General features: G+C 37.7%; 4 protein-coding genes across 12 annotated transcripts; 2 read left to right on the forward strand and 2 right to left on the reverse strand.

The window, feature by feature from the left end:
- Positions 1-79: 79 nt before the first annotated feature.
- On the reverse strand, positions 80-7,304 carry LOC107263614 (bifunctional glutamate/proline--tRNA ligase). 3 transcript variants are annotated; one of them, XM_025080765.1, is made up of 13 exons: positions 7,189-7,304; positions 6,147-6,329; positions 5,486-5,910; positions 5,066-5,417; positions 4,817-4,988; positions 4,336-4,737; positions 3,802-4,255; positions 3,498-3,728; positions 1,551-3,122; positions 1,068-1,469; positions 596-987; positions 381-524; positions 80-306 (listed from the first exon to the last, which is right to left on the reverse strand). In XM_025080765.1, the coding sequence occupies exons 3-13, from the start codon at positions 5,897-5,899 to the stop codon at positions 144-146; spliced, it is 4,698 nt and encodes a 1,565-aa protein (XP_024936533.1). In that variant the 5' UTR covers positions 5,900-5,910; positions 6,147-6,329; positions 7,189-7,304; the 3' UTR covers positions 80-143. The 3 variants fall into 3 exon arrangements, with proteins under 3 accessions (XP_024936533.1, XP_015586473.1, XP_024936536.1); XM_015730987.2 differs by lacking the exon at positions 7,189-7,304 and adding an exon at positions 6,625-6,766; XM_025080768.1 differs by lacking the exons at positions 6,147-6,329; positions 7,189-7,304 and having other exon boundaries at positions 5,486-5,687; positions 5,783-5,904.
- Positions 6,811-8,518, forward strand: LOC107263646 (mediator of RNA polymerase II transcription subunit 6). Of its 4 annotated transcripts, none has more exons than XR_003058477.1 (7): positions 6,811-6,978; positions 7,058-7,122; positions 7,205-7,376; positions 7,436-7,610; positions 7,681-7,927; positions 8,002-8,151; positions 8,243-8,518. XR_003058477.1 is itself a non-coding variant. In XM_015731089.1 (5 exons), exons 1-5 carry the CDS (start codon positions 7,095-7,097, stop codon positions 8,079-8,081), a joined length of 702 nt encoding a protein of 233 aa, XP_015586575.1. In that variant the 5' UTR covers positions 6,952-7,094; the 3' UTR covers positions 8,082-8,155. The 4 variants fall into 4 exon arrangements, 1 of the variants encoding a protein (XP_015586575.1); XR_001536737.2 differs by having other exon boundaries at positions 6,839-6,978; positions 7,054-7,122; XR_001536736.2 differs by having other exon boundaries at positions 6,931-7,122.
- Positions 8,519-8,523: 5 nt separating this feature from the next.
- LOC112493764 lies at positions 8,524-9,471 on the forward strand. The gene is made up of 2 exons (XM_025080815.1): positions 8,524-8,996; positions 9,080-9,471. Exons 1-2 carry the CDS (start codon positions 8,817-8,819, stop codon positions 9,452-9,454), a joined length of 555 nt encoding a protein of 184 aa, XP_024936583.1. The 5' UTR covers positions 8,524-8,816; the 3' UTR covers positions 9,455-9,471.
- A 95-nt stretch (positions 9,472-9,566) lies between these two features.
- Positions 9,567-15,907, reverse strand: LOC107263619 (nephrin). 4 transcript variants are annotated; one of them, XM_025080780.1, is made up of 16 exons: positions 15,766-15,907; positions 13,789-14,069; positions 13,558-13,690; positions 13,265-13,473; positions 13,064-13,174; positions 12,727-12,930; positions 12,439-12,584; positions 12,203-12,353; positions 11,999-12,129; positions 11,654-11,813; positions 11,268-11,564; positions 10,862-11,182; positions 10,480-10,770; positions 10,267-10,376; positions 10,046-10,174; positions 9,567-9,949 (listed from the first exon to the last, which is right to left on the reverse strand). In XM_025080780.1, the coding sequence occupies exons 2-15, from the start codon at positions 13,955-13,957 to the stop codon at positions 10,061-10,063; spliced, it is 2,547 nt and encodes an 848-aa protein (XP_024936548.1). In that variant the 5' UTR covers positions 13,958-14,069; positions 15,766-15,907; the 3' UTR covers positions 9,567-9,949; positions 10,046-10,060. The 4 variants fall into 4 exon arrangements, with proteins under 4 accessions (XP_024936548.1, XP_024936549.1, XP_015586503.1 ...); XM_025080781.1 differs by having other exon boundaries at positions 13,789-13,872; positions 15,766-15,898; XM_015731017.2 differs by lacking the exon at positions 15,766-15,907 and having other exon boundaries at positions 13,789-15,427.
- Between the last annotated feature and the right edge of the window lie 5,255 nt (positions 15,908-21,162).

Here is a 21,162-nt window from a genome sequence, read left to right on the forward strand (position 1 = left end):
TACGACTTTGTAAGTTTCATAAAATTATTTATACATTTAGTATAGTGGTAGGGGTAGAGTAATGAGAATAACATTGATATAAAAGTAACTTGGTTTATTTAAAAGAAAACTGCAATGATCCAGCACTTGAAACTCAATTGACTTTAATAACTGCGACCGAATAAAGTATAGAATTTAGGCTTCCTGGTACAACTTGGATGAATACACTTAAGAGTGTTCAAAGAAGCAAATTTTGGTTGATCAAAGGGTATACACAAGCCCTTTGCACCCATTGCTGGAGCTCCTGGTTCCTCACCTACATCCTCTCTGCAATCATGAAAATTAGAGTAACATTTATTTTAGACAATTTGCCATTCTGAGATTAAATTTCAGAATATTACCTTGCGCTGTCAGCTTTAATTTGATCTTCACAAGATATTTCTCCACAGAAGGGTGCTAGTATTAAGTGCTTTTTATCCAACGATGTACAAAATTCACTCCACTCATTCGTTTCCGTAATATGTTCCTTTAACTCAACTGTAGCTCTATGATATAGGCATAAAAATGAATATATTAAAGTCTTATTAGGGAAACCCCCAAAAACATGCAACTTTACCTATTTAGTAAGAACGAATGTATTTCATCAAGCAACTTCGATACACTGGAGAACACATCGGCTCGCGATGTTACCAGGCGTGCAGAATTATCCCTTCGAACAAGGGTAACTTGTTTTTTTTCCAAATCTTTGGGACCTAATTCCACCCTAACAGGAACACCTTTTAGTTCCCAATGATTAAATTTCCATCCAGGGCTATAATTATCCCGATAATCCCCCTTTACTCTGAGAGTGCCATTTTTCTTCAATTCATCCTCGAGCTTGGCACACTCTGAGAGAAGATTCTCTCGCTGCTCTTGAGTAGTGGATGCTGTTATTCCACAAGGTACAATGACAGCTTGAATGGCAGCTACTTTTGGTGGTAATACCAATCCTTTGTCATCTCCATGAACCTTTAACATTAATAAAAATTTAATTTAAAGATTCCAATTATATCTCACTCGTACATGCAAAAATAAAACACTGAATATACCATTATCATGACTCCTATAGTCCTTGTAGTCATTCCCCAGGAATTCTGATAAACAAATATCTTTTCGCCACTTTCATCAGCACCCTCGACTTCAATATCAAACATCTTTGAGAAGTTTTGTCCTAGATGATGACTCGTTGCTCCCTGAATAGCTCTTCCACTAGCAGAGATAAACGCTTCTACTGTAGTAGTGTAATCACCACCAGCAAATTTTTCCTTTTCTGTTTTGCGACCCTTGATTACTGGAACTGCAAGTAACTCTTCATATACTCTAGCATAAAGTTCTAATATATCCAGAACCTCTATATCAGCTTCAGCTTTTGTAGCAAATGCACTGTGACCTTCTTGCCATAAAAATTCACGTGTACGTAGGAATGGTTGTGGATGTTTGAATTCCCATCTCTGTGATTTGACATATATATACATTACAATAATAGATACCTATAAATTAAAAGGATTTAATATCAAGCAGTAAATACTTACCACCACATTATTCCACTGATTAAGCTTGAGAGGAAGATCGCGATGTGATTGCAACCATTTTGCATATGCAGGATACATGACAGTCTCGGACGTAGGACGAATGGCAATCGGTTCAGCTAAATTAGATTCACCGCTTTTGGTAACCCAAGCAACCTCCGGCGCAAAATCTGCGACATGGGTCTTTTCTCTTTCCAATACTGCACGACTGACGAAGATGGGGAAGTAACAATTCTGTACACCCCTTTTCTTGATTTCAGTATCTATGAAATCCTTTATCACATCCCATATGGCAAAACTCCATGGGCGGAGGATATAACATCCCGAGACGTCATAGTATTCTATCATTTCCCCCTTGGTAATTACTTGTGAATACCAGTCGGAAAGATTTTCAGATTTTTTTGCCTCCAGACCCAACCTCGTACCAGTCTTGAGACTCCGAACATCTTTACTAGTAGATTCCTTATTTGGCTTCTCAAACATTTTATTAGATTTGTCTACCTTCTTCGAATTGCTTTCAGGCTTCTTTGACTCTTTGACTAGTCCTGCAGATACTGGGGGCTTCCAATCTTGGCCGGTTTCTGTTTTGTACTTACTCTTCAAGTTCAGAAGAATCTTTATCTCTTGGTCAATAATATTTTTTTCTGCTTTTGAACTTTTTAGTTGTCTTACTTTATCCCCCTGCTTTGTGATCTCTTCATTAATATCATTACCTTCGGTTTTTGTAGGTTTAGCAGGTGCAGCACCTGGTTTCCAATCCGCACCTGTTGCAGCTTTGTAATCAGCTTTAAGGTATAGCAGTGTCTTGATCTCTTTATCGATCGTGGCTTTATCAGCTTTTGATGTCTTCAATTCTCTAACCTTATCACCTTGTTTTGTGATCTCTTGTGATATATCGTCAGCCGTCCTCATGTTCTCGTTTGGCAATGGAACACTGGCATCAATGGTTGAAACTCCAGCAGGTACACTGTTAGGTGGACTTGATGTCGGCTTCCACTCCTTGCCTGTAGCAGATTTGTAGTCAGCTTTCAGAGCTAAAAGAACTTTAACCTCTTTATCGATACTGGATTTATCAGCTTTTTCTGATTTTAATTGTCTCACTTTGTCTCCTTGTGCGGTGATATCGTTAGATATCTTCTCCGATGAATTATTACTTGCATCTGATTCTATTGGACTCACAGGTACAGCTGTAGGTGCACCAGGTTTCCATTCTACTCCAGCAGCTGCTTTATAATCATTTTTCAAGGAAAGGAGAACTTTGACTTCTTGATCTATCACTTTCTTATCTGTCTTTTGAGCTTTCAATTGTCTTACTTTGTCTCCTTGTTGTGCTACTTTTTCGGATAATTGTTGTATATTATCGTTTGGAGTAACTGCACTTTCTGATCCTTTCACCACTGCACCTGGCTTCCAATCTGAACCTGCAACTGTCTTGTACTCTGCTTTCAAACTTAAAAGAATTTTCACTTCTGCGTCAACTATTGCTTTTTCAGCTTTTGCTGCTTTGATTTGTCGTACTTTTTCACCCTGAGCAGTGATTTTAGCGCTCAACTCTTCAGCGTTATTACTTTGAATCTAAAAGAAATGGAAGTATCTGAATTAAAATATATTAGGCCCCAATAATTTGGTTAGTAAAAAATGTTTTCCATATTAGCTAAATTTCTCAGTACCGTATATGAATATTACTTAGTTCACAAAACCATACGGTGACAACATCAAAATCACGTAGTCGATAAAACGATTCAAAATGTACACTGCTCTGACAGAAAGTAAAGTTTATGCTAGAGAAAGGACATTCGTGATCCCCACTCCTTTAGTGAAAAGCAATGGAGAACGGAGTAGGGACCAGTAGAAATTGAAAGCTTTTATTACAAGCACTCTATGTATCTATATGAATACCTCTGATTGAATCACAACCTGCAGGTGGCTATTACCCAACAATGAACTTACCTGTTTTCCTGTTGACTTAGCAGTAGTGGCGACAGATTTAGTGGTGGCTGTGGAAGTACTAGTGTGTCCATCAGGTATATTGAATAAAATAAGGGGTTGTTCACGAGAAGAATGAGGACTAGCAGGCGCAAAAGGTACATCACAACGGAAGAAACCCTTTCTTTGCAACTGGATTATTTCACCTTTAGTGACCCTTTTCAATTCTGATTCACCCAATATCTTGACCTCTTTCTAAAAATAGTAAAAAAACTGAATCAATTAAAAAAAGATATAAGCAATATTATCTATTTCAAAAAGAACTTACTCTGGTATCTTTGGCAATAAAGTCCTTAAAGTCATCGTCCTTTCCGAGGACTGGCTTACTGATAATATGGTCAAAATATACTGCATAACAAGGTATCAATTTATGATCTTCGTTATTAGCGTTTTGCTTATTTTCTGGTGAAGCCAACCAAGTCAACTTTAATGTATTCTTATAATCTTTATTGTCGAGATTAAGTTTTGCATCTACTCCTGTTACAACGCCCTTCTCTTTTTTTATTTTCTTAATTAATAGATTTCCCCAGTTAATGAAGGTCGCATTTTGACCCTCTACTAACGCTTCAGCATCCTCTTTCTCAATAAGAACAGTTGGTGCTACCCGCACCTGTTTAGTACCTTTCTCAGGATTTTTTGGATGATTCTGAACAGTCAACCATCCTTCGGTAGCACCCTCGACATTAACAGGTACAATTTCATTCTCATTCAAACCGGTGTACCTGAGAAATGACACCAACCATTTAATTAATAATTTCAATGTTTAATGACAGTGAAAAATTATACCATATTTCTTACATACCTGACAACAATGGGATCGATGACTTTCTTGTTGAATGACCAAATTTTATCCCACTCCATAAAGACAACAGACTGAGAACTTCCTTGTGCTATTATAAATTGCTTTAGAGCTTCTACTGTCATACCCCTTCTCAAAATACCACGTACAGTAGGGAAACGAGGATCATCCCATCCATCTACTAATCCTTCCGCCACAAACCATGTGAGCTTTCGTTTAGAGAGAACAGTGTTGGTCATATTCAGTCGTGAGTATTCCCAGATGTGAGGTCGACGTAATTTAAGAGCATCTATTAGCCAGTAAAATTGAACATCTCGATCATGATACTCAGTTGTACGTAGAGTATGTGTTACTCCTTCAACAGCATCCACAATAGGACAGGCAAAATCGTATGTGGGATATACCCTTTATAAAAAATAAAAGTACCATTAATATCTGATACATCAAATATAAAGTACGTATTTACATGAAAAACTATACATACTTATACTTTGTCCCAGTACGAGGATGAGGCTCTGGCTTACACCTGTAGATAGTTGGATCTCGCATGCAACCATTTGTCGACTGATAATCAATTTTCGCCCTGACACAACATTCTTGCCCTTTTGCAGTACCTTTCTTCATTTCCTCCCATAACTTTAAATTAGTTTCGATTGCTGGATAATGTACAAAGCAATTAAAACACAAGATGCACTCATTGTTGATTAGGTAAAAATGTGTCCTGTGGACTTACAAGCGTCTCTGTTCGATGATGGTAATCTTTGCTCACGTTGCTCTTTCATAACCGGAGCTGGCGTATCATCGACAAATGCTTTGCCGTTCTCAATTAGTTGTTCACAGTACTCGAGCATCAAATCAAAATAATCTGATGAATGTGTGAAACGATCAGGTTTTATTTGCAACATCGCTAAATCCTCCAAGATTGCTTGTTCAAATTCCACTGTTTCTTTTGCAGGATTCGTATCATCGAATCTCATAATAAGCTGCCCGTTAAATGCCTCTGCATAGTATTGATTTAAAAGTGCAGCCTTTGCATGTCCAATATGTAAGAAGCCACTAGCCTCAGGTGGAAAACGTACAACGACCTATAACATGAGACATCGATATAAATAAAATATTTTGATCTGTAGATATTGTGAGGGAATGAACTTACTTTACCCATTTCTGCCCCAGGAAGTTCAATATACGTTCCTTCCTGTTTCCTAGTTTTGCTACCATGTGAGGCATTACCATCTTTATTGCTTTGTTTTCCCCCATTATCAGAACCTTTTTTAGAGATTGATGTTTTATTCTTTGCAACGTTTTGCAGTACTGCTTGTGTAGTAGGCATTGATTGGATTTGAGTATACCATCTACTAATATGAGGATATTTATTAAAACCCTCTGAAGGTTGTAGATCGTACAGCGCAGAAAAAATTGCAATATCAGCAATGGTGAAATGTTTAGCTACCAGCCATGTCTTTGGAGCTAATGCATGATCTAAGTATGTCAAAGCATCAGAAGTAGATGATTTTAGAGATCCTATTGCAAAGGACAACCAATGATCCACTTCAGTTCTCTCAATCATATCATTTCCACCTAAAATAAAATTTAAAAGTTGATCTTTTAACTAACAGCATTATATAATGAATGATACGTATAAAACTATTTCCTTTACATAGCATCATTCTGAATCTTAATATCTTATCATTTTTATTAGTATTATGATACTATCATGCAGTATAATATTATAATCTAGTTTTTTTTTTCAAAGATATCCAGATATTGGATATACTTAAGTTAAAATTTATAAATTTATATAAGACAAAATATACCATATAGTGATGTATCCACGGTTCGTGCCAAGTAACGACTAACATCATTGTTAGTCTCGCCAATCAACTTATCATCCGCATTAAAGAACTGAAGAACTGCAGGTTGTTTAATATTATTAGACCAAGAGATTGCAATTTTAATTTTTCCTCCAGATTCTAATACTTCTGTCGTAAGCAATGCACCTAAAAATTGACCGGTTATAAAATTGAAATCAATCTACGACAAACTTGTCTTTCCTTTATTTTTAAACAATTAATAGAGTTGACAGATTATGTTATAATATACAAGCGAAATAAGCTAGAAAATCATAACATTAACGATTTATGAAATTCTTGTTTAAAACATATATATAAGTGATCGTCTAAAAATATAAATGATGAAATTATGAAGTAAACGACCGGCTCAATATTGTCAGGATTATATATCATTTAAATAGTAGCAGATGGTTTAAAAACAATATTCAAGTAAGAGACATACCCACAGGAGGATTTTTAGAACTTGCAATAAGCTTCAAAGCCATTTTAAGTCACAATTATTTGTATTCTACGGAATCAAGTACAAGAAACACATGTACCCAAATATAGATACAATACAGCGAATGTGTCTCTTTGAGGTTAGAATTGACAACTTGGAATACACATGACGTATATCCGGTAACCATGTGTTCAAATACAACTTTGTTGGAAATGAGCTTTTCAGAAATAGTAACACTTAGGAAAAGTCAACATATTATTGGCTGTTGTTCAACTGGTATTTTTCAAGAACCAATAGCCTACATGTTTTCGCCAATTAGTAGTGCTTGAGAAGAACTTTCTATTGTGGCTGTCAAAGGTATAAACATATCTGAGCACTGTCAAATATTGTTTATCATCATCAGTTTAATTTATAATTTGTTATTTATACAAGAAAGGGCTTAATTAACTCTGAATAGTTGAGGAAAACCGAAAATGATGCCCGGTCGGCCACCTGTACCAGGTAAATATTATGCATTACAAGATCTAAAATGTATTAGAAATTCTAACCCTATAATTCTTTTCTTACATTAAATTTGTTCAAGCTTCTGTTCCAGAAAATCCTTTGGGACTTTCCTGGCATGATAGTGCTTGGATCCCTATGCTCAATAGTAGTAACATAATGGACTATTTTTCCGAAAGAAGTAATCCATTTTATGATAGAACTTGCAACAATGAGATCGTTAAAATGCAACGTTTAAATACAGATCAGCTGACGTAAGTGTGAAAAATATATAAACATTATATTAGATAAACATGACAATTAATTCTTCTAGGAATATGACAGGATCGGAGTACATCTTACTTCATGTACAGGAACCTATTTTATATGTAATTAGAAAACAACATCGTCATTCAGCTACCCAAGTTACTCCATTAGCAGATTACTATATTATTGCAGGAGTGGTATACCAGGCACCAGATTTAGCATCAGTTGTTAATTCTAGATTGGTATAACATTAATTAATTAAAATTACAGACAACATATTTTACATATTATATTATTTACTTTACTTTTTAGTTATCCACAGTACATCATTTACAATCAGCTTTTGAAGAAGCTAGCTCCTGTTCTCGATATCACCCCAGTAAAGGATATTCATGGGATTTGAAAAATGGGAAAGCGTTAACTGCTAAAAAAGAGGTTCCTGTTAGAGAAGAACCTAGCTCGTTATTCCAGCGTCAGAGGGTTGATATGTTACTCGCAGAACTCACACGCAAATTTCCCTTACCAGTTCCAAAGCCTATTCAAACCATTACTGAACCTTGTATGTATAATATTTTTCTTAAATGACACTGAATTAATCTTTTTCGATTGTATAATGGTTTCATTTCTTTCCAGCTGTGGAAATCAAACAAGAAATAAAGACTGAAAAGAAGGACATGAAACCACCCCCAGAAAAGAAACCGAGGATAAATTAGATTTAATGACTTCCTATTACATTTCTTTTTTTATTTCGTAGAATAATAAATACCTACTTTACACAGCATGGTAATTATGCATCATTTCTTCTTACACCAGGGGCAATCAGGATTATCAATAAACTTCTTATTAATTTTTGGATTTTGTGGTATTTTCACAGGAGTATATTGGCAGTCACTTCGTGGTACGCCATCACAAGGATGTCGATTAGGACACTTTGGAGGACGTTTTGGAGGAATTGGCGGTGTGCATTTGCGACGGCAAATTTTTGTTCTTTTTGATAAGCGTGGTGCCGACTAATAATTCCAAATGTCCAAGCCGTAAAATTAAACAAAGAAAGAAGGACAAACGTGGTAAATGCGTTGAAAATTTGATTACCGTGTTTTGCAATAAATCAGAAATGTCCGTAAAAATAGACATTTTTGTATGAAACATACCTGTATTTTATTTCTTATTAAGAAGCATCCGCGAAACATGTTTCGTGAAGGGATTAATTATAAAACTAAAAATTTCGACATTACATATATATTTTCACGATCTAATTTTGCACGGGGTTATATACACATTTTGCGACCGTACGCGCCATCATTGAAACAACGTAGAAAACATTTGAAGCGGATTTTAATGTCATTTCAATATGTAGAATGTCATTATGTCTACACAACTTTTGGATATATCTAATGAATCGTTTAACTGGATAATTAAAGACATTTTTCGAGATTCTTTTACAAAATATGACATGTGCACCAGAGACGTGTAATATCCGACATGCAATACAAGAGACCCACAGGGACATCCAATTATCCAGAAGAGAATTCATAAAAGATTTACTTCATTTAAAATGCAAAGTAATTCACTTGGTACAAGATCAGATAAAAGTATCCAACGGAAAATTGGAAATTCATTACCAAAAAGTACAAAATTAAATTAATAAAAATGTCCACGTAGACTTAATAAATAATAGTTTGCATAATCAATTTCTCGCAATCGGTTCAAGGGAAATCGAAGGGGCATCGAAATGTCCACAACGCCAAGATATTTTTTAAATTCAACAAAAACAGCAAGATCAGATGAATGGACAAACTCACTAACAGTCCCATCAACATCAACACAAGCTGATCTCCCCTATATGAAACATGTTGCACATTTACCTCCAGAACATAGAATGAACAATAGAACCTGGAAAAATTCAATTTCACGTCTGATTCCACATTGTAGTAATATTCTCTTAGCTGCCTTAATTTTAGGAATTTTAGTCTGGATGTCTTTGTTGTATGGAGCATTATTAGGGGCCTCTCTGTGCGGCCATGGACGCTCTAGCTTCCCATTAATGTCCTTCGCACATAGCCAAACAAGAAACATACTCTTTTGAATAAAAATGTACGATGAAAGTGGTGACTTCCAATTCTGAACTTTGCAAGGACAATGAGGATACAGGAATGAATTGATGGGTTATAAATAATAAAAGCGACAAGTCGATGAAATACGAGGCCGTTCAAGACTTGACACAAAATATATTAAACTCGGAATAATACATCGTGTAGCGTTTGGTTAGAATATGCGAATAGTCTTTTTCTGACGGTTCATTAAAATGCTTTTCGGCTTCGCGAGAACGAGAAGTCACACATCGTTACATATTCTTATATCATGTCACATTTTCTGGCTATGCCGACGAGACGTAGTTATGACAGATGTATTCTTGCGAATAATATCCAGCACCCCTCCTTCTTGCAGCTCACTGTTCGCTAGGATGCCGTGTGCTGTTGATTACAGTTCGATTGATGATCGTGTATTTTATGTATGATGATGGAAATAGGCGCTGAGTTCAGCCGTCCTGATATGTCTCTTATCTCTCCTCGCGGACAACCTACAATTTATATAGACGGCGAAACAAGACATAATAATGATGACTATAGCCAATCACATTCATTGACATTGAAATAGAGTATTGTTCGGTAATCACCTCCTTAACGACCCTTTACACGCAACTCTCAGGACCTGGTATGGTATTGGCAATGATGATTTCTTTCATAAGATTACGATCAGCCTTGAAGCTGATGGGTTCCCAAGATTTCGCAGAAAATGGATTCAGCTGTAAGTTTCCGGTCAATTTTATGCGTGGCAATTACTTAACGTGAGGAAAACACGCTACGGCGGTCAGAATAAAGAAAGAAGAAAACTCACGCTACATCGGTTCGTTTGAAGGCCCTGTTTGTGAATGTCATACGGCGCAAATAAAGTGTCCGGTCTAACCGGTAGAAACAGTTGCGGTTCCCGTTTTATTTTCTCCTGATCTAAAATCAAAAGCGTTGACATATAGTCGATTATTGCGCTAATACGTTCAGTCAGAATATAACAGTCTTATTGAATTAGTGGCGTTACACTGCAAGATTTTACCTTGTGGGGACTGTATAATATCAGGCTGATTATTAAGAGCATAATCAGTGACCTGTTTAAGAGTATACTCAACAAAATAGGTATGATCACCGTGAGTTACATCGAGCATAGAATTATTCCTTGAGTCCGGAGGGGTGATTATTGGTTGTTTCATATATGGTTCGATATGTACTGGCGACGTGGTGCCACGACGACGATACATCATCAGCATCACCGAGAGTACAGTTACACCCAGTGCCATTAGACATCCGATCAAAAGTAGGATAAGCGGTACCATGCTAACTCCACTATCTAAAAAGCAATTACACCGTTAAAACAGCCCAGTTTTTCAAGTCAAGAGAAAGATACAGTTTATAAATGAGAACTGACTCCATTATATTACCTGCGTGCTTCTCCGAATCCCTAAGCACTATATCTTCAAGAAGAGATACTTCACTTCTTCCTTTTGCGTTAACTGAATATGTGATCAGATAGAAGTGGGTTGCTGGCAAGAGATCCGACACAGCTATTCGGAATATAGGTGTCTCTGACGAAACACTCGATGCATTAATCCGTAAATTGCCAGTCAGAACCTCGTAAGCTTCTAAACGAAATTCTTGACGAAGTCCACCATCGTACCCAGGTACACATTCTACCTCGAGTATTTCAGAACTCTGATTCAGAGATGCCTTGATGGTACAATTATTAAGCGGACTAGGTTTGACTAGGAAAATACCAAGAGAGATAGAGACCTTATAATAACATTCAAGTAAAATATAATTATAATAATCCAAGGAAAATTCTATTACCAGCCGGAATTACTTGATAGATGCAAGGAGTTTCTTGCCTTTCAATAACGTTTCTGCCCCAACAAGTAAGAGCACCGTAATCCCTCTCAGAGACTGGTGTGTATACAAGTTCACTCATTGTTCCATTATTTCCATCGAATTTCGCTGGAGCTACTTCAAAATTTTCTCCGCTATTGTTAAACTCCCATACGAAGTCTACTTCGCTTGGATCCGCATCAACTTCGCATCGTACCTTAACGGATTCTTCAAGGGATGCGCCGATGATCGTTACTTCCCTCGTTCGGCAGACTGGTGCGACTGTTTGAAATTGAGAACTCTTAATGAGATATTCAACTTGAATCGTTTTCATTTTACGGCTTATATAACTTCGCTTCACTGCTACTCACACTGCACGCGAAGTAAAACGGTCGGACTAGTAGTTTCGCCGCGATCGTTACTAGCCAAGCATGTGTAATTTCCGGCGTTATCTCGTCCTATGCTTTGCAGAACGAGACTTTGAGTACTCATTATTACACCAGCAGAATAATTCTGCGTTAGTATCACACCCTATAAAAGGAGATACGTTCGGTATAGAGAATTCGTAACGACCTGTGACACTCCCAGGAACAATAGGAATTCTAAGGTCTATATATGTATATATAGATACTGACGCAAGTCTCGGCCAAGTCTCTCGATATATGCATATATGGTACATCAAGATACCTTCAATTATTATTATAACTATTGCTTACGTTGTGTCTCCATGTAATCTTGTGATGCTCTGGATTTGCGCGTACTTTACATTCGAAATAGACGTCATCACCTTCCTTTATGTTCTCGGCATTGAGGGTACTGCCCAGATGGAGTGAAACCTTTGGGGGAACTTTTCAATGGGGAAATAAAATATGGGAAGTTATTTCGTGTAACTTTTTAAATGCAAAATTTTATGTACTTACATACGACGTTAAGCTGAAATAAATCTTCTAGGTATGATCCTGGCAAGGATGGATTTTGTCCACGACATTTGAGAATTTTTCCGTGATCCTCGGGAACCGGTGAGAATATTAGGGTACTTAGTACCACGTTAGAACTCCCATCGTTGCTTACCTAGAGGTTACGTGTAATCGTTTATTAGATACACTCGCAGTGTACGTATTAGAAAAATTGGTATAATCGTATCAGTATACCACACCTTGTCACTATGAAATTGTACATTTCCTTCAAGCCAAAGAATCTGTGCTCGCGGATGTGATCCTGTTGCCTCACAAGTCAATGAATACTCTTTCTCGGCCTCCATTACCGTTGGCTTTGATAATATTTTCACAGACAATGGTTTTACTGTAACGCGAAATAAATGTCGTTCCCTATATACATCAGGTTTCGTAATGGTGTCGCGAAGACGTAAAAGCACATCACAAGAATTGAGTATCCAATAACGGTCAAATGGTTTTCCAATAAAACACTCGGAAAGCGTGCTTACGATAAACGTCCAGGAGTACAGTCTTTTCCAGGGGGGCCGTAAGATTCGTGTTCGTGGCACGACATTTGTACGTGGTATTAAGGTGCTCCCTTCTCAGTTGAGGAACAGTCAACTTGCTAACGATAATGTTGTGTTCCGTTTCCTGAACACGTCCCTCAACTTCTTTCCCGTTTACGAACCAAGTTATTGCCGGAGTTGGTCTTCCTGCAAGTTAACAGTATCCTCATGCAGGAGTGGTAGTATTCGTAGTAGTTGGTAGCAATAGCATTAGTAGTTTTGTGGGGTCGTTTTTATAAAATAGTTTTATAAGAAAAAGCAACGACTATGACTGGATTACCTCCTCGTACTTCGCAAGATAGACTAAATTCGATGCCAACTTGATATGGACCTAGAATCGCTTCAGCCTCGACTCCGGATCCGTCGTAAATGAGAAGTTGATGCGGCGGAACTAGGAGGGAAGTTTGAAATGAGAAATCAAAAGGAATATTTTCATCCTATAAACTTCCTCCCATTTTTTTTTTTTTAAGAACCATCTTACCGATCACTGTCAAATTGACTTGAAAGTTTCTCGTCGGAGATTTCTTGAAGTCTACGCGACATCTGTAAACACCCTCGTCCTCCAGTTGAACAGCTGTCAGCGTCAAGGTAGCTGGTGTTGTATTTGCTCTAAAATATGCTCTAGGTCTAACAGCACTGCTGTCTGACCAATTTAGCGCTTTATTAAAAGCTCTTCCACGAACGTCGAAACTGCGGAAAAAATATTCCCCATAGACGGTTGAAGTTATGAATTTGAAGCGGTGAACTTATATCGAGTGAAGGTTTATCAGTTACCTGTAAATAGGTTTGCTTTCGGAATCGCGAAACCATAGCATCATGTAAACCCGATCTTGCCGGGTGGACGGTACAATGTCACAAGGCAAAGACGCTTCACGTCCAAGGACTGCGTTTACTTCGATAGTGGATACTATAATAATATTTGACGTTTAAAATATTCATTGTATGATATCTATATGGAATTTACTTTATACGTATCTATACAAAAGTTAAAGAATTTATACATACTTGGATCGTCATCTTTGTCCCAGTTTCCACTGGCATTCACGTAGACGACTATGGCAAATATATATCCGCTGAGCACAAGTCTCACTGCAAAAAATGCCAATGTTCCTACTGCCATTCCAAATTGAATTATTTTGTGCAGAGGTTCAACGATCAAATCCACTTGGCGCATAACACCTCGGGACAAGCTAGACTTTTCCGATTTATTGTCATTCCACGCTGATATTTTCGGCACTTACTATCATCAGCGATGGATCCACTTCATTTTAAGATAGTACTGCGAACTTCACGTTAAAGCTTGCTTTATATTATTTGCGTGATAAAAACACGATAAATCAAGAGATTCAAGAAGACGGAACCACAAAGAGCAGCGCGTAGTAATGCAGTACAAATGAGATGACCTCACCAAGGTGAAGACTAAACGTTAACGCGTGACATTCCTTCACGAGTCTCGCCGGAAATAATCCTCCCTCAAAGTCGCCGGCGGCCTCGTAATAAGTTACAAAAGTTTTGAAAATTATTGTCGTTCCAGGTTAACGAGGTCGAGTACAGTAGTTCTTTTAAGATAAAACAACGGCAATCACGAGGGTCCTAGAATGTAATCCTCGAGGGTCGAATTTCCAGAATCCGTGTATCTTCCACCGGAATATTACATGCGCAGCCTACACGTCACAAAACCACTTTAAACTACACTTTGGCATGAATAATATGAATTAACCCTTTACCCTCCAGAGACGACTTTCAATCGCCACTTGGTTTAATGCAGCAACTCGAATGACGTGTCAGAGACGATAATAACTGTTTATATTTTTTGGCTGAAATTCAAAGCCTTGAATGCAATATCGACAGGGGTAGCCATCGGGGCGCATTCGGTTTCCTTGTAGAAAGCGCAACACGATAAGCCTTCGGAAGGCGGTAAATTCTATCAAAAGAGCCTCAAGTTTTCCGTTTCCCCTAGCGGCATAGACGTCGAGTGCAAAGGATTACAGTACAAGGGACACAAAACTTTGTCAAAGTGATATATCCGTATCCCAAGAAAGAAGACTCTTCTCGTATGTCACACAACAAATAACCTTATCGTCAATCACACTACGTAACAGTAATTAAAATATCTTTCAACACAAGGAACAATTATCACTGCCAATAATCTCATCCTAACGATTATTCACCACGTTGCATTACTGCCATGATTACTGCCAACCATCTGACACATTCGTGAAGACGTAACCTTCTCGGATTCACCCTCGCAGATGTGTCTAGTCCGAATGCACGGAAGGAGACTGAATTCGTACGTTGTCGCCCCACGCGAGGTTCTCGTCCTGCCTCGAGCGATCGATTCGCGGCCTCCACTCGACTGCCGAGACACTGACTTGTATTCCGTTACGGGAAAAGGACTACCCCCTAATAAATTCGCACACGTGAACGGCTACGAGGGTAGTACAGATCGACCGACTCGACCGAGAGCCACTGTCATCATGAGTGAAACTCGGAGACCCGGACCAGCTAGTCTCCCGAAATCGTTCCTCGTGTTTGCGTGGTGGGGTCAGTGGCAGTTCGGACTATTTGTGACACTACCACTGACACCTATAGGGCACGATGGAACTTATGCATTTCCTTCAAGTAAAATCCGATGATCCTATATTATCGTGGATTTAGTATCCGAACGAATTCATTTCTTACTCGTACGAGCGATAACGTACTCGGGCGTTTCCGTAAAGCGATCGTTAGATGACTATGCTCTATGGGCCTCCAGCGCGTCGACGCAGCGCGGTATATGGAAGAAAAATTATTTACCTTTACCTTTACGTCACGTTACATACGAGAGGTGGGAGTTAAAAAAAGGAAGAGGACGAAGTAAAAAGAAATGAGAACGACACCGGTACGTCGTATCTATTCCTCCGTAACACTGCACTTACTGTTACTTCTTTCTATACCTTCCTTCTTTTTTCGGAACAGCCTCATACGTGCGCACACACTCACCTATTATATCTTCTCTGCCCTTTGTCAATGCTTTCTAACCGTTGTACCCCTGTATAGAAAATCTCCTTTTATACTGCATACGAGCGAGGGTGGCACCTAGCAATCTGTTATGCGTATCTCTTCGACACTGCTCGTTGTATGCGGAGTTTGTTTCTTTGCTATGGAAATTTTATTTCAACGAGATAGCAGACGACCTATCGACGACGCTTGTACCCAGAGTTCGCCAATTGGTATACTATGGCTATAGTCAATGGGTAAAGTTGAAACGAGGTTGATATAACGAGGGCATAGAGAATACCAGAGAAAAAACTGTGTGTCGAGTATTCCGGCACACGCTGAAGGAATCAATAGCTAGAATTTACCTGAGGTTCGAGAGTTCCGCTCGTTAATCGTAACGATGAACAAAGCGTAGAAACCTCATAGAATTGAGCGACGATGCCTCGCGTAAATCATTACTTGAATGTAGGAAATTCCAATATTTTTCAACTTCTCCAACTGATGTTATTATACTGCCATTTTGATTAACAGCGATAGAACAGTCGTTCGAGCACGATCGAGGTTAAATATCGATATATCAAAAGTTAGACGTGCCTTGTCGTTTCCACTTGTATGTCATATTGGCATTATGAATAATAATTCTATGGAGAATTCGGCTATAGGATTCACGTTTCAAATACATAATTTCTCGAATATTATAATCGTACAAAGGGAGCAACAGGTGTCTGATATGAAAGATACAAGAAGAGTAACATGCCAGATACGATTGATATTGACAGGAAGGAATGAAACTTAATTAATCATTCGTATTATACACTTTTCACTCCCTCGTCCATTACCATTTACCAAATCAACATTACTCGATAATCCGAGATATCGACAACAGTGTCAAAAACATAGGACAATGACGACATTATCAATTCTATTGCCTTTTTATTATTAAGCGAATCGACGACGGGAACAATCATAATGGCATTAGGGTGCCATTAATTTTTCTACACGTAGTCAATGTTCACCGTTCAGAAATAAAAGCTGATAATTTTATTTGCCCGACATTTGTCGAGCGGGAAAGTTATATACCCGAAGCAGACAGCAGGGGATTAGTATTATAATGGAATAGAGGAAGAATTAAAAACGATATATCGTGTTAATAATGCAATTATATTTGAAATAGTAATGTTTACAGCATACATTTGCGGCGCATTGCAGTATCGAGTAACTAATCATCTTGAAAAGGTCACGCACTATTCACCCTTATAATCACGTATCCATTAGACTTTCGAATAGCGCGAAACGAGAATTGTATTTAAATAAAAAATTGTACAGCATCAAAAAAGGAAGAATGGTACATATATATAAACTTTTATATAACCACAATAAAACAAAGCCCGACGAATGACCAAACGATACAAAAGCCAGGTAAACAACGAGCACAGATCCAGACATATTTCCAGTCAGTATTCGTCGATAACTTAAAACTAATGCGTAAGGAATATAATTAACTAATCTTCCAGCCAGTTAGTCCACGATGAGTCCAAACGAAATGAACGCTATAACCGCTGTTCGTGTATGCACAAAACTATAAGTAATATGCTTACCCGATAATTAATATTATTGTATTCTCATTATCGTTCATATACTAGATACAACTGGTTTATGTATAATCGTACTCTAGTCTACGGACTATGGCACTTGGTGCAGCTAAATTTCGAAATTTCTTCCTTCTTATGATTTGAATGACGATACCTTAAATCTCTACGATACTTTACTTACATATACAACACGTAATTAGAATTATTTAGTGCGCTGTCATTATGATACAGGCATACAAGGTGATACAGTCAATTTACTTTACGAGCTGGCTCCATAGTATATATATGCGCATATATATACAAACATACGCATACCTACAGCAACACGGCAGACAATAGTATAGCACGGATCTAGCAGAAAAAATGGCTCTGGTAGTGATTGACGTATGTTATAAAAAAATTCGATTACCCTTGTGAATCGACGTGTGACACGCAGCTTCATATTCAATTATCGACATGTGATAAGTTCCTCTGTATACGCGCCCAATGCACATCCGTCCATCTATTGAGCTACTCGGCCATTGGCTCTATTCCTTTTGTCTCCCTCTCTGACTCTCTTTTACCCTCTCTTTTAGACAGGCAATTTCACATGGGAAACTATGCACGGGAAGAATTGTTCGTGTCTACACACAGCGTACAATGGATAAATCGTTATGCGATGACAATGGCATCACATGGAAATGGTGGTTTTCATTCACCGAGAGTACAGTCTAGAGGTTATGGGTAACGTAATGGCCTATTTAAAAAGTCTCTTCCCGTTCTGACTCCTTGAGGAGTTCGGAATGTAGAGAAATATACGTCAGTAGTATACAATGCGATATACGAATCTAGAGGCGCATTCACAGTCGTTCACGAAAGTCAATAGCATCAACGTTCTATGTGGTTACGTGACATATTATATGACTGTAATAGGCATTGTGTCAAAAATAAAGTTGCCTGCATCCCCTTGAATAAGACACTCTGTATATCGATTATTTATTATCTTATCTAACCTTATCGCTTATGATCTATTATACATTGTAATAGTACAGCAATCGAAACGAAGGGTGAGCACTATAAGGTCAGTAGCAAGAATCAAGATAATTACGTAATAAGGTGTTTTTTTTTAAATATAAGATGCGTCTCTCATTCGATAAAATGTCAACGATCGGTTCAATCACGTGACATATGGTGATTTTACATTGAAGTCGTCTAGTTTCACTTTTTATTCTTCTTCTCTTGAAATTTCTTACATGTACATACGTCCTTGTTTCTGGATTATTCCAATTTTCAATTAGACCAGGATTCGTCTTCCGTTTATATTAATTTTACAAGAGGAAGATGATATCTTCTATTCGTTCCATTAGTTCTGATCTTGCAATCATTCTTTTTTTGTCATTGTCATATATATATATGTATATATATATATATATGTATAACCTTTATAGGCCATTCTAAACGAATTATGCTACTTTGTGCAATTTTCATCAACATTTAGACATTCAATTCCTGCACCGATGACGCGACTGTGCATCTTCATCAAAAGATAATGGTATTTCTATCTTAATAGGTAGCACCGCTGTTTTTTTTTTTGTTATCTATACCCACAAGAGAACCCGCAATTCACGTAGCGAAGTTTACGCAATATTTTAACTTCACTTTAAATTTAAATTTTTATTTGTATATCACAACGAGAAACGCAAGAGCGTGGCCGAGGCCACGAAAGCAAGAGAGAAGTTTTTTGCACGCGCTAAAAACATTCTTTCCATTATTATTATATGTGTGTGTGTATATATATATATATTCATATATACCTGCTATGTTACTTATAAAGGATTCGCTAATGGGGATTGACATTATATTACACGACTCACTATTACAGGTCATACTAGAAATCGTATTGGCACGCTTTAATACCAATTATAATTGCCATTATGAGCGAATCTTTATACATAACAAAAAGAAAAACTCCGTTCCCGATAAATGTCCGTATTACTGGCAAGCCGTAGAAATATATGCTTTAGACGTATATAGATAACGATGCCCATTCTTACGTATTGTATAGTCAAAATATGTATACGGTATAACAATGTTTTCACGAGTTCATATTATTTCATATAAAAGACACAATGATCCTTGATCTTCGTGATATCGATAAACGCCACTACTATTTCACTTTTCTTCTAACTTCCGGTATCTTAAACTTTTTCTTCTTTCTTTCCGAAAGCTTCCGTAAGCGACAGCCATTTTTCGTTAACTTACGTCAGTGATGTGATTCATTTCATTTGACGTCCTTGACCACTTAGCGTAATAGTAATTAAAAGGTGCCGCAGTCGAGAAATCTTTGGCGCTTTACGTACATCCCCGATATATTTTTTAAAAAAGATGTATATTAAAACCGAGAAAAAAAATATCCACCAATTAAAAATGCACAGTCATCCCATATACTTATTTACAAATAAGCACTTCCCGACACTCAGTTATTAATTACAGCTCCTTTGAAAGGGATAGGGGTAGGTGCGCCCGTAGGGGAGGGGTGGGGGGAGAGAATGAAGAATGGTAGAGTCATTGATTTTTACAAGAGGGGCACAGGTGCTTCGCAAAACGCAGGACACGCATTGTAATCCTTCATGCCATAAAGACGATAGCAGTCGTTGAATCGCCGTTTGTTTCGTTGCGACACTTTTCATCAATTTTCTTCTTCCTCTTAAATTTTGCATAATTTTCTTACGTCGACGCACAAATTTTAAGTTTCTCTTTTTCGCCGTCTCACGGCGTTCACGAGCAACAACGAAAAGCAGCCAAAGTCATTTCCACGAAGAACGTCGTACGATGTGCGGAATGATTTAGTGACTTTAAGAACGCATTGAACGGCCAACTCGAACAATAATGGACAACAAAGGGGTTGTGTCAATTTCAAATGATTCAATGTTTAATTCACATTTCAGACGTTTACAGATAATGTTCGCTACAATTTCATATTACGGTAATTCTTATAAAACAGTATAGTCAAAATATGTATACGGTATAACAATGTTTTCACGAGTTCATATTATTTCATATAAAAGACACAATGATCCTTGATCTTCGTGATATCGATAAACGCCACTACTATTTCACTTTTCTTCTAACTTCCGGTATCTTAAACTTTTTCTTCTTTCTTTCCGAAAGCTTCCGTAAGCGACAGCCATTTTTCGTTAACTTACGTCAGTGATGTGATTCATTTCATTTGACGTCCTTGACCACTTAGCGTAATAGTAATTAAAAGGTGCCGCAGTCGAGAAATCTTTGGCGCTTTACGTACATCCCCGATATATTTTTTAAAAAAGATGTATATTAAAACCGAGAAAAAAAATATCCACCAATTAAAAATGCACAGTCATCCCATATACTTATTTACAAATAAGCACTTCCCGACACTCAGTTATTAATTACAGCTCCTTTGAAAGGGATAGGGGTAGGTGCGCCCGTAGGGGAGGGGTGGGGGGAGAGAATGAAGAATGGTAGAGTCATTGATTTTTACAAGAGGGGCACAGGTGCTTCGCAAAACGCAGGACACGCATTGTAATCCTTCATGCCATAAAGACGATAGCAGTCGTTGAATCGCCGTTTGTTTCGTTGCGACACTTTTCATCAATTTTCTTCTTCCTCTTAAATTTTGCATAATTTTCTTACGTCGACGCACAAATTTTAAGTTTCTCTTTTTCGCCGTCTCACGGCGTTCACGAGCAACAACGAAAAGCAGCCAAAGTCATTTCCACGAAGAACGTCGTACGATGTGCGGAATGATTTAGTGACTTTAAGAACGCATTGAACGGCCAACTCGAAC

The sequence above is a fragment of the Cephus cinctus genome, unplaced genomic scaffold (assembly GCF_000341935.2).
Source record: "Cephus cinctus unplaced genomic scaffold, Ccin1 Ccin1_scaffold0013, whole genome shotgun sequence".
NCBI classification, from domain to species: domain Eukaryota; kingdom Metazoa; phylum Arthropoda; class Insecta; order Hymenoptera; family Cephidae; genus Cephus; species Cephus cinctus.

Excerpts from the sequence above, each read along its gene's own strand:
- LOC107263614 (XM_015730987.2), bottom strand. The coding sequence starts at position 6,667 with ATGGCTTTGAAGCTTATTGCAAGTTCTAAAAATCCTCCTGTGG. Across the intron at positions 6,330-6,624 it reads TTCTAAAAATCCTCCTGTGG|GTGCATTGCTTACGACAGAA; the intron begins GTATGTCTCTTA and ends GTCAATTTTTAG. Across the intron at positions 4,256-4,335 it reads ATCGATCCCATTGTTGTCAG|GTACACCGGTTTGAATGAGA; the intron begins GTATGTAAGAAA and ends GTCATTTCTCAG.
- LOC107263646 (XM_015731089.1), top strand. The coding sequence starts at position 7,095 with ATGATGCCCGGTCGGCCACCTGTACCAG. Across the intron at positions 7,377-7,435 it reads TTAAATACAGATCAGCTGAC|GAATATGACAGGATCGGAGT; the intron begins GTAAGTGTGAAA and ends TAATTCTTCTAG. Across the intron at positions 7,928-8,001 it reads TCAAACCATTACTGAACCTT|CTGTGGAAATCAAACAAGAA; the intron begins GTATGTATAATA and ends ATTTCTTTCCAG.
- LOC112493764 (XM_025080815.1), top strand. The coding sequence starts at position 8,817 with ATGACATGTGCACCAGAGACGTGTAATATCCGACATGCAATACAAGAG. Across the intron at positions 8,997-9,079 it reads TGGAAATTCATTACCAAAAA|GGAAATCGAAGGGGCATCGA; the intron begins GTACAAAATTAA and ends AATCGGTTCAAG.
- LOC107263619 (XM_025080780.1), bottom strand. The coding sequence starts at position 13,957 with ATGCGCCAAGTGGATTTGATCGTTGAACCTCTGCACAAAATAATTCAA. Across the intron at positions 11,565-11,653 it reads CGTTTTACTTCGCGTGCAGT|TCGCACCAGTCTGCCGAACG; the intron begins GTGAGTAGCAGT and ends AATTTCAAACAG. Across the intron at positions 11,183-11,267 it reads CTATCAAGTAATTCCGGCTG|TCAAACCTAGTCCGCTTAAT; the intron begins GTAATAGAATTT and ends GTATTTTCCTAG.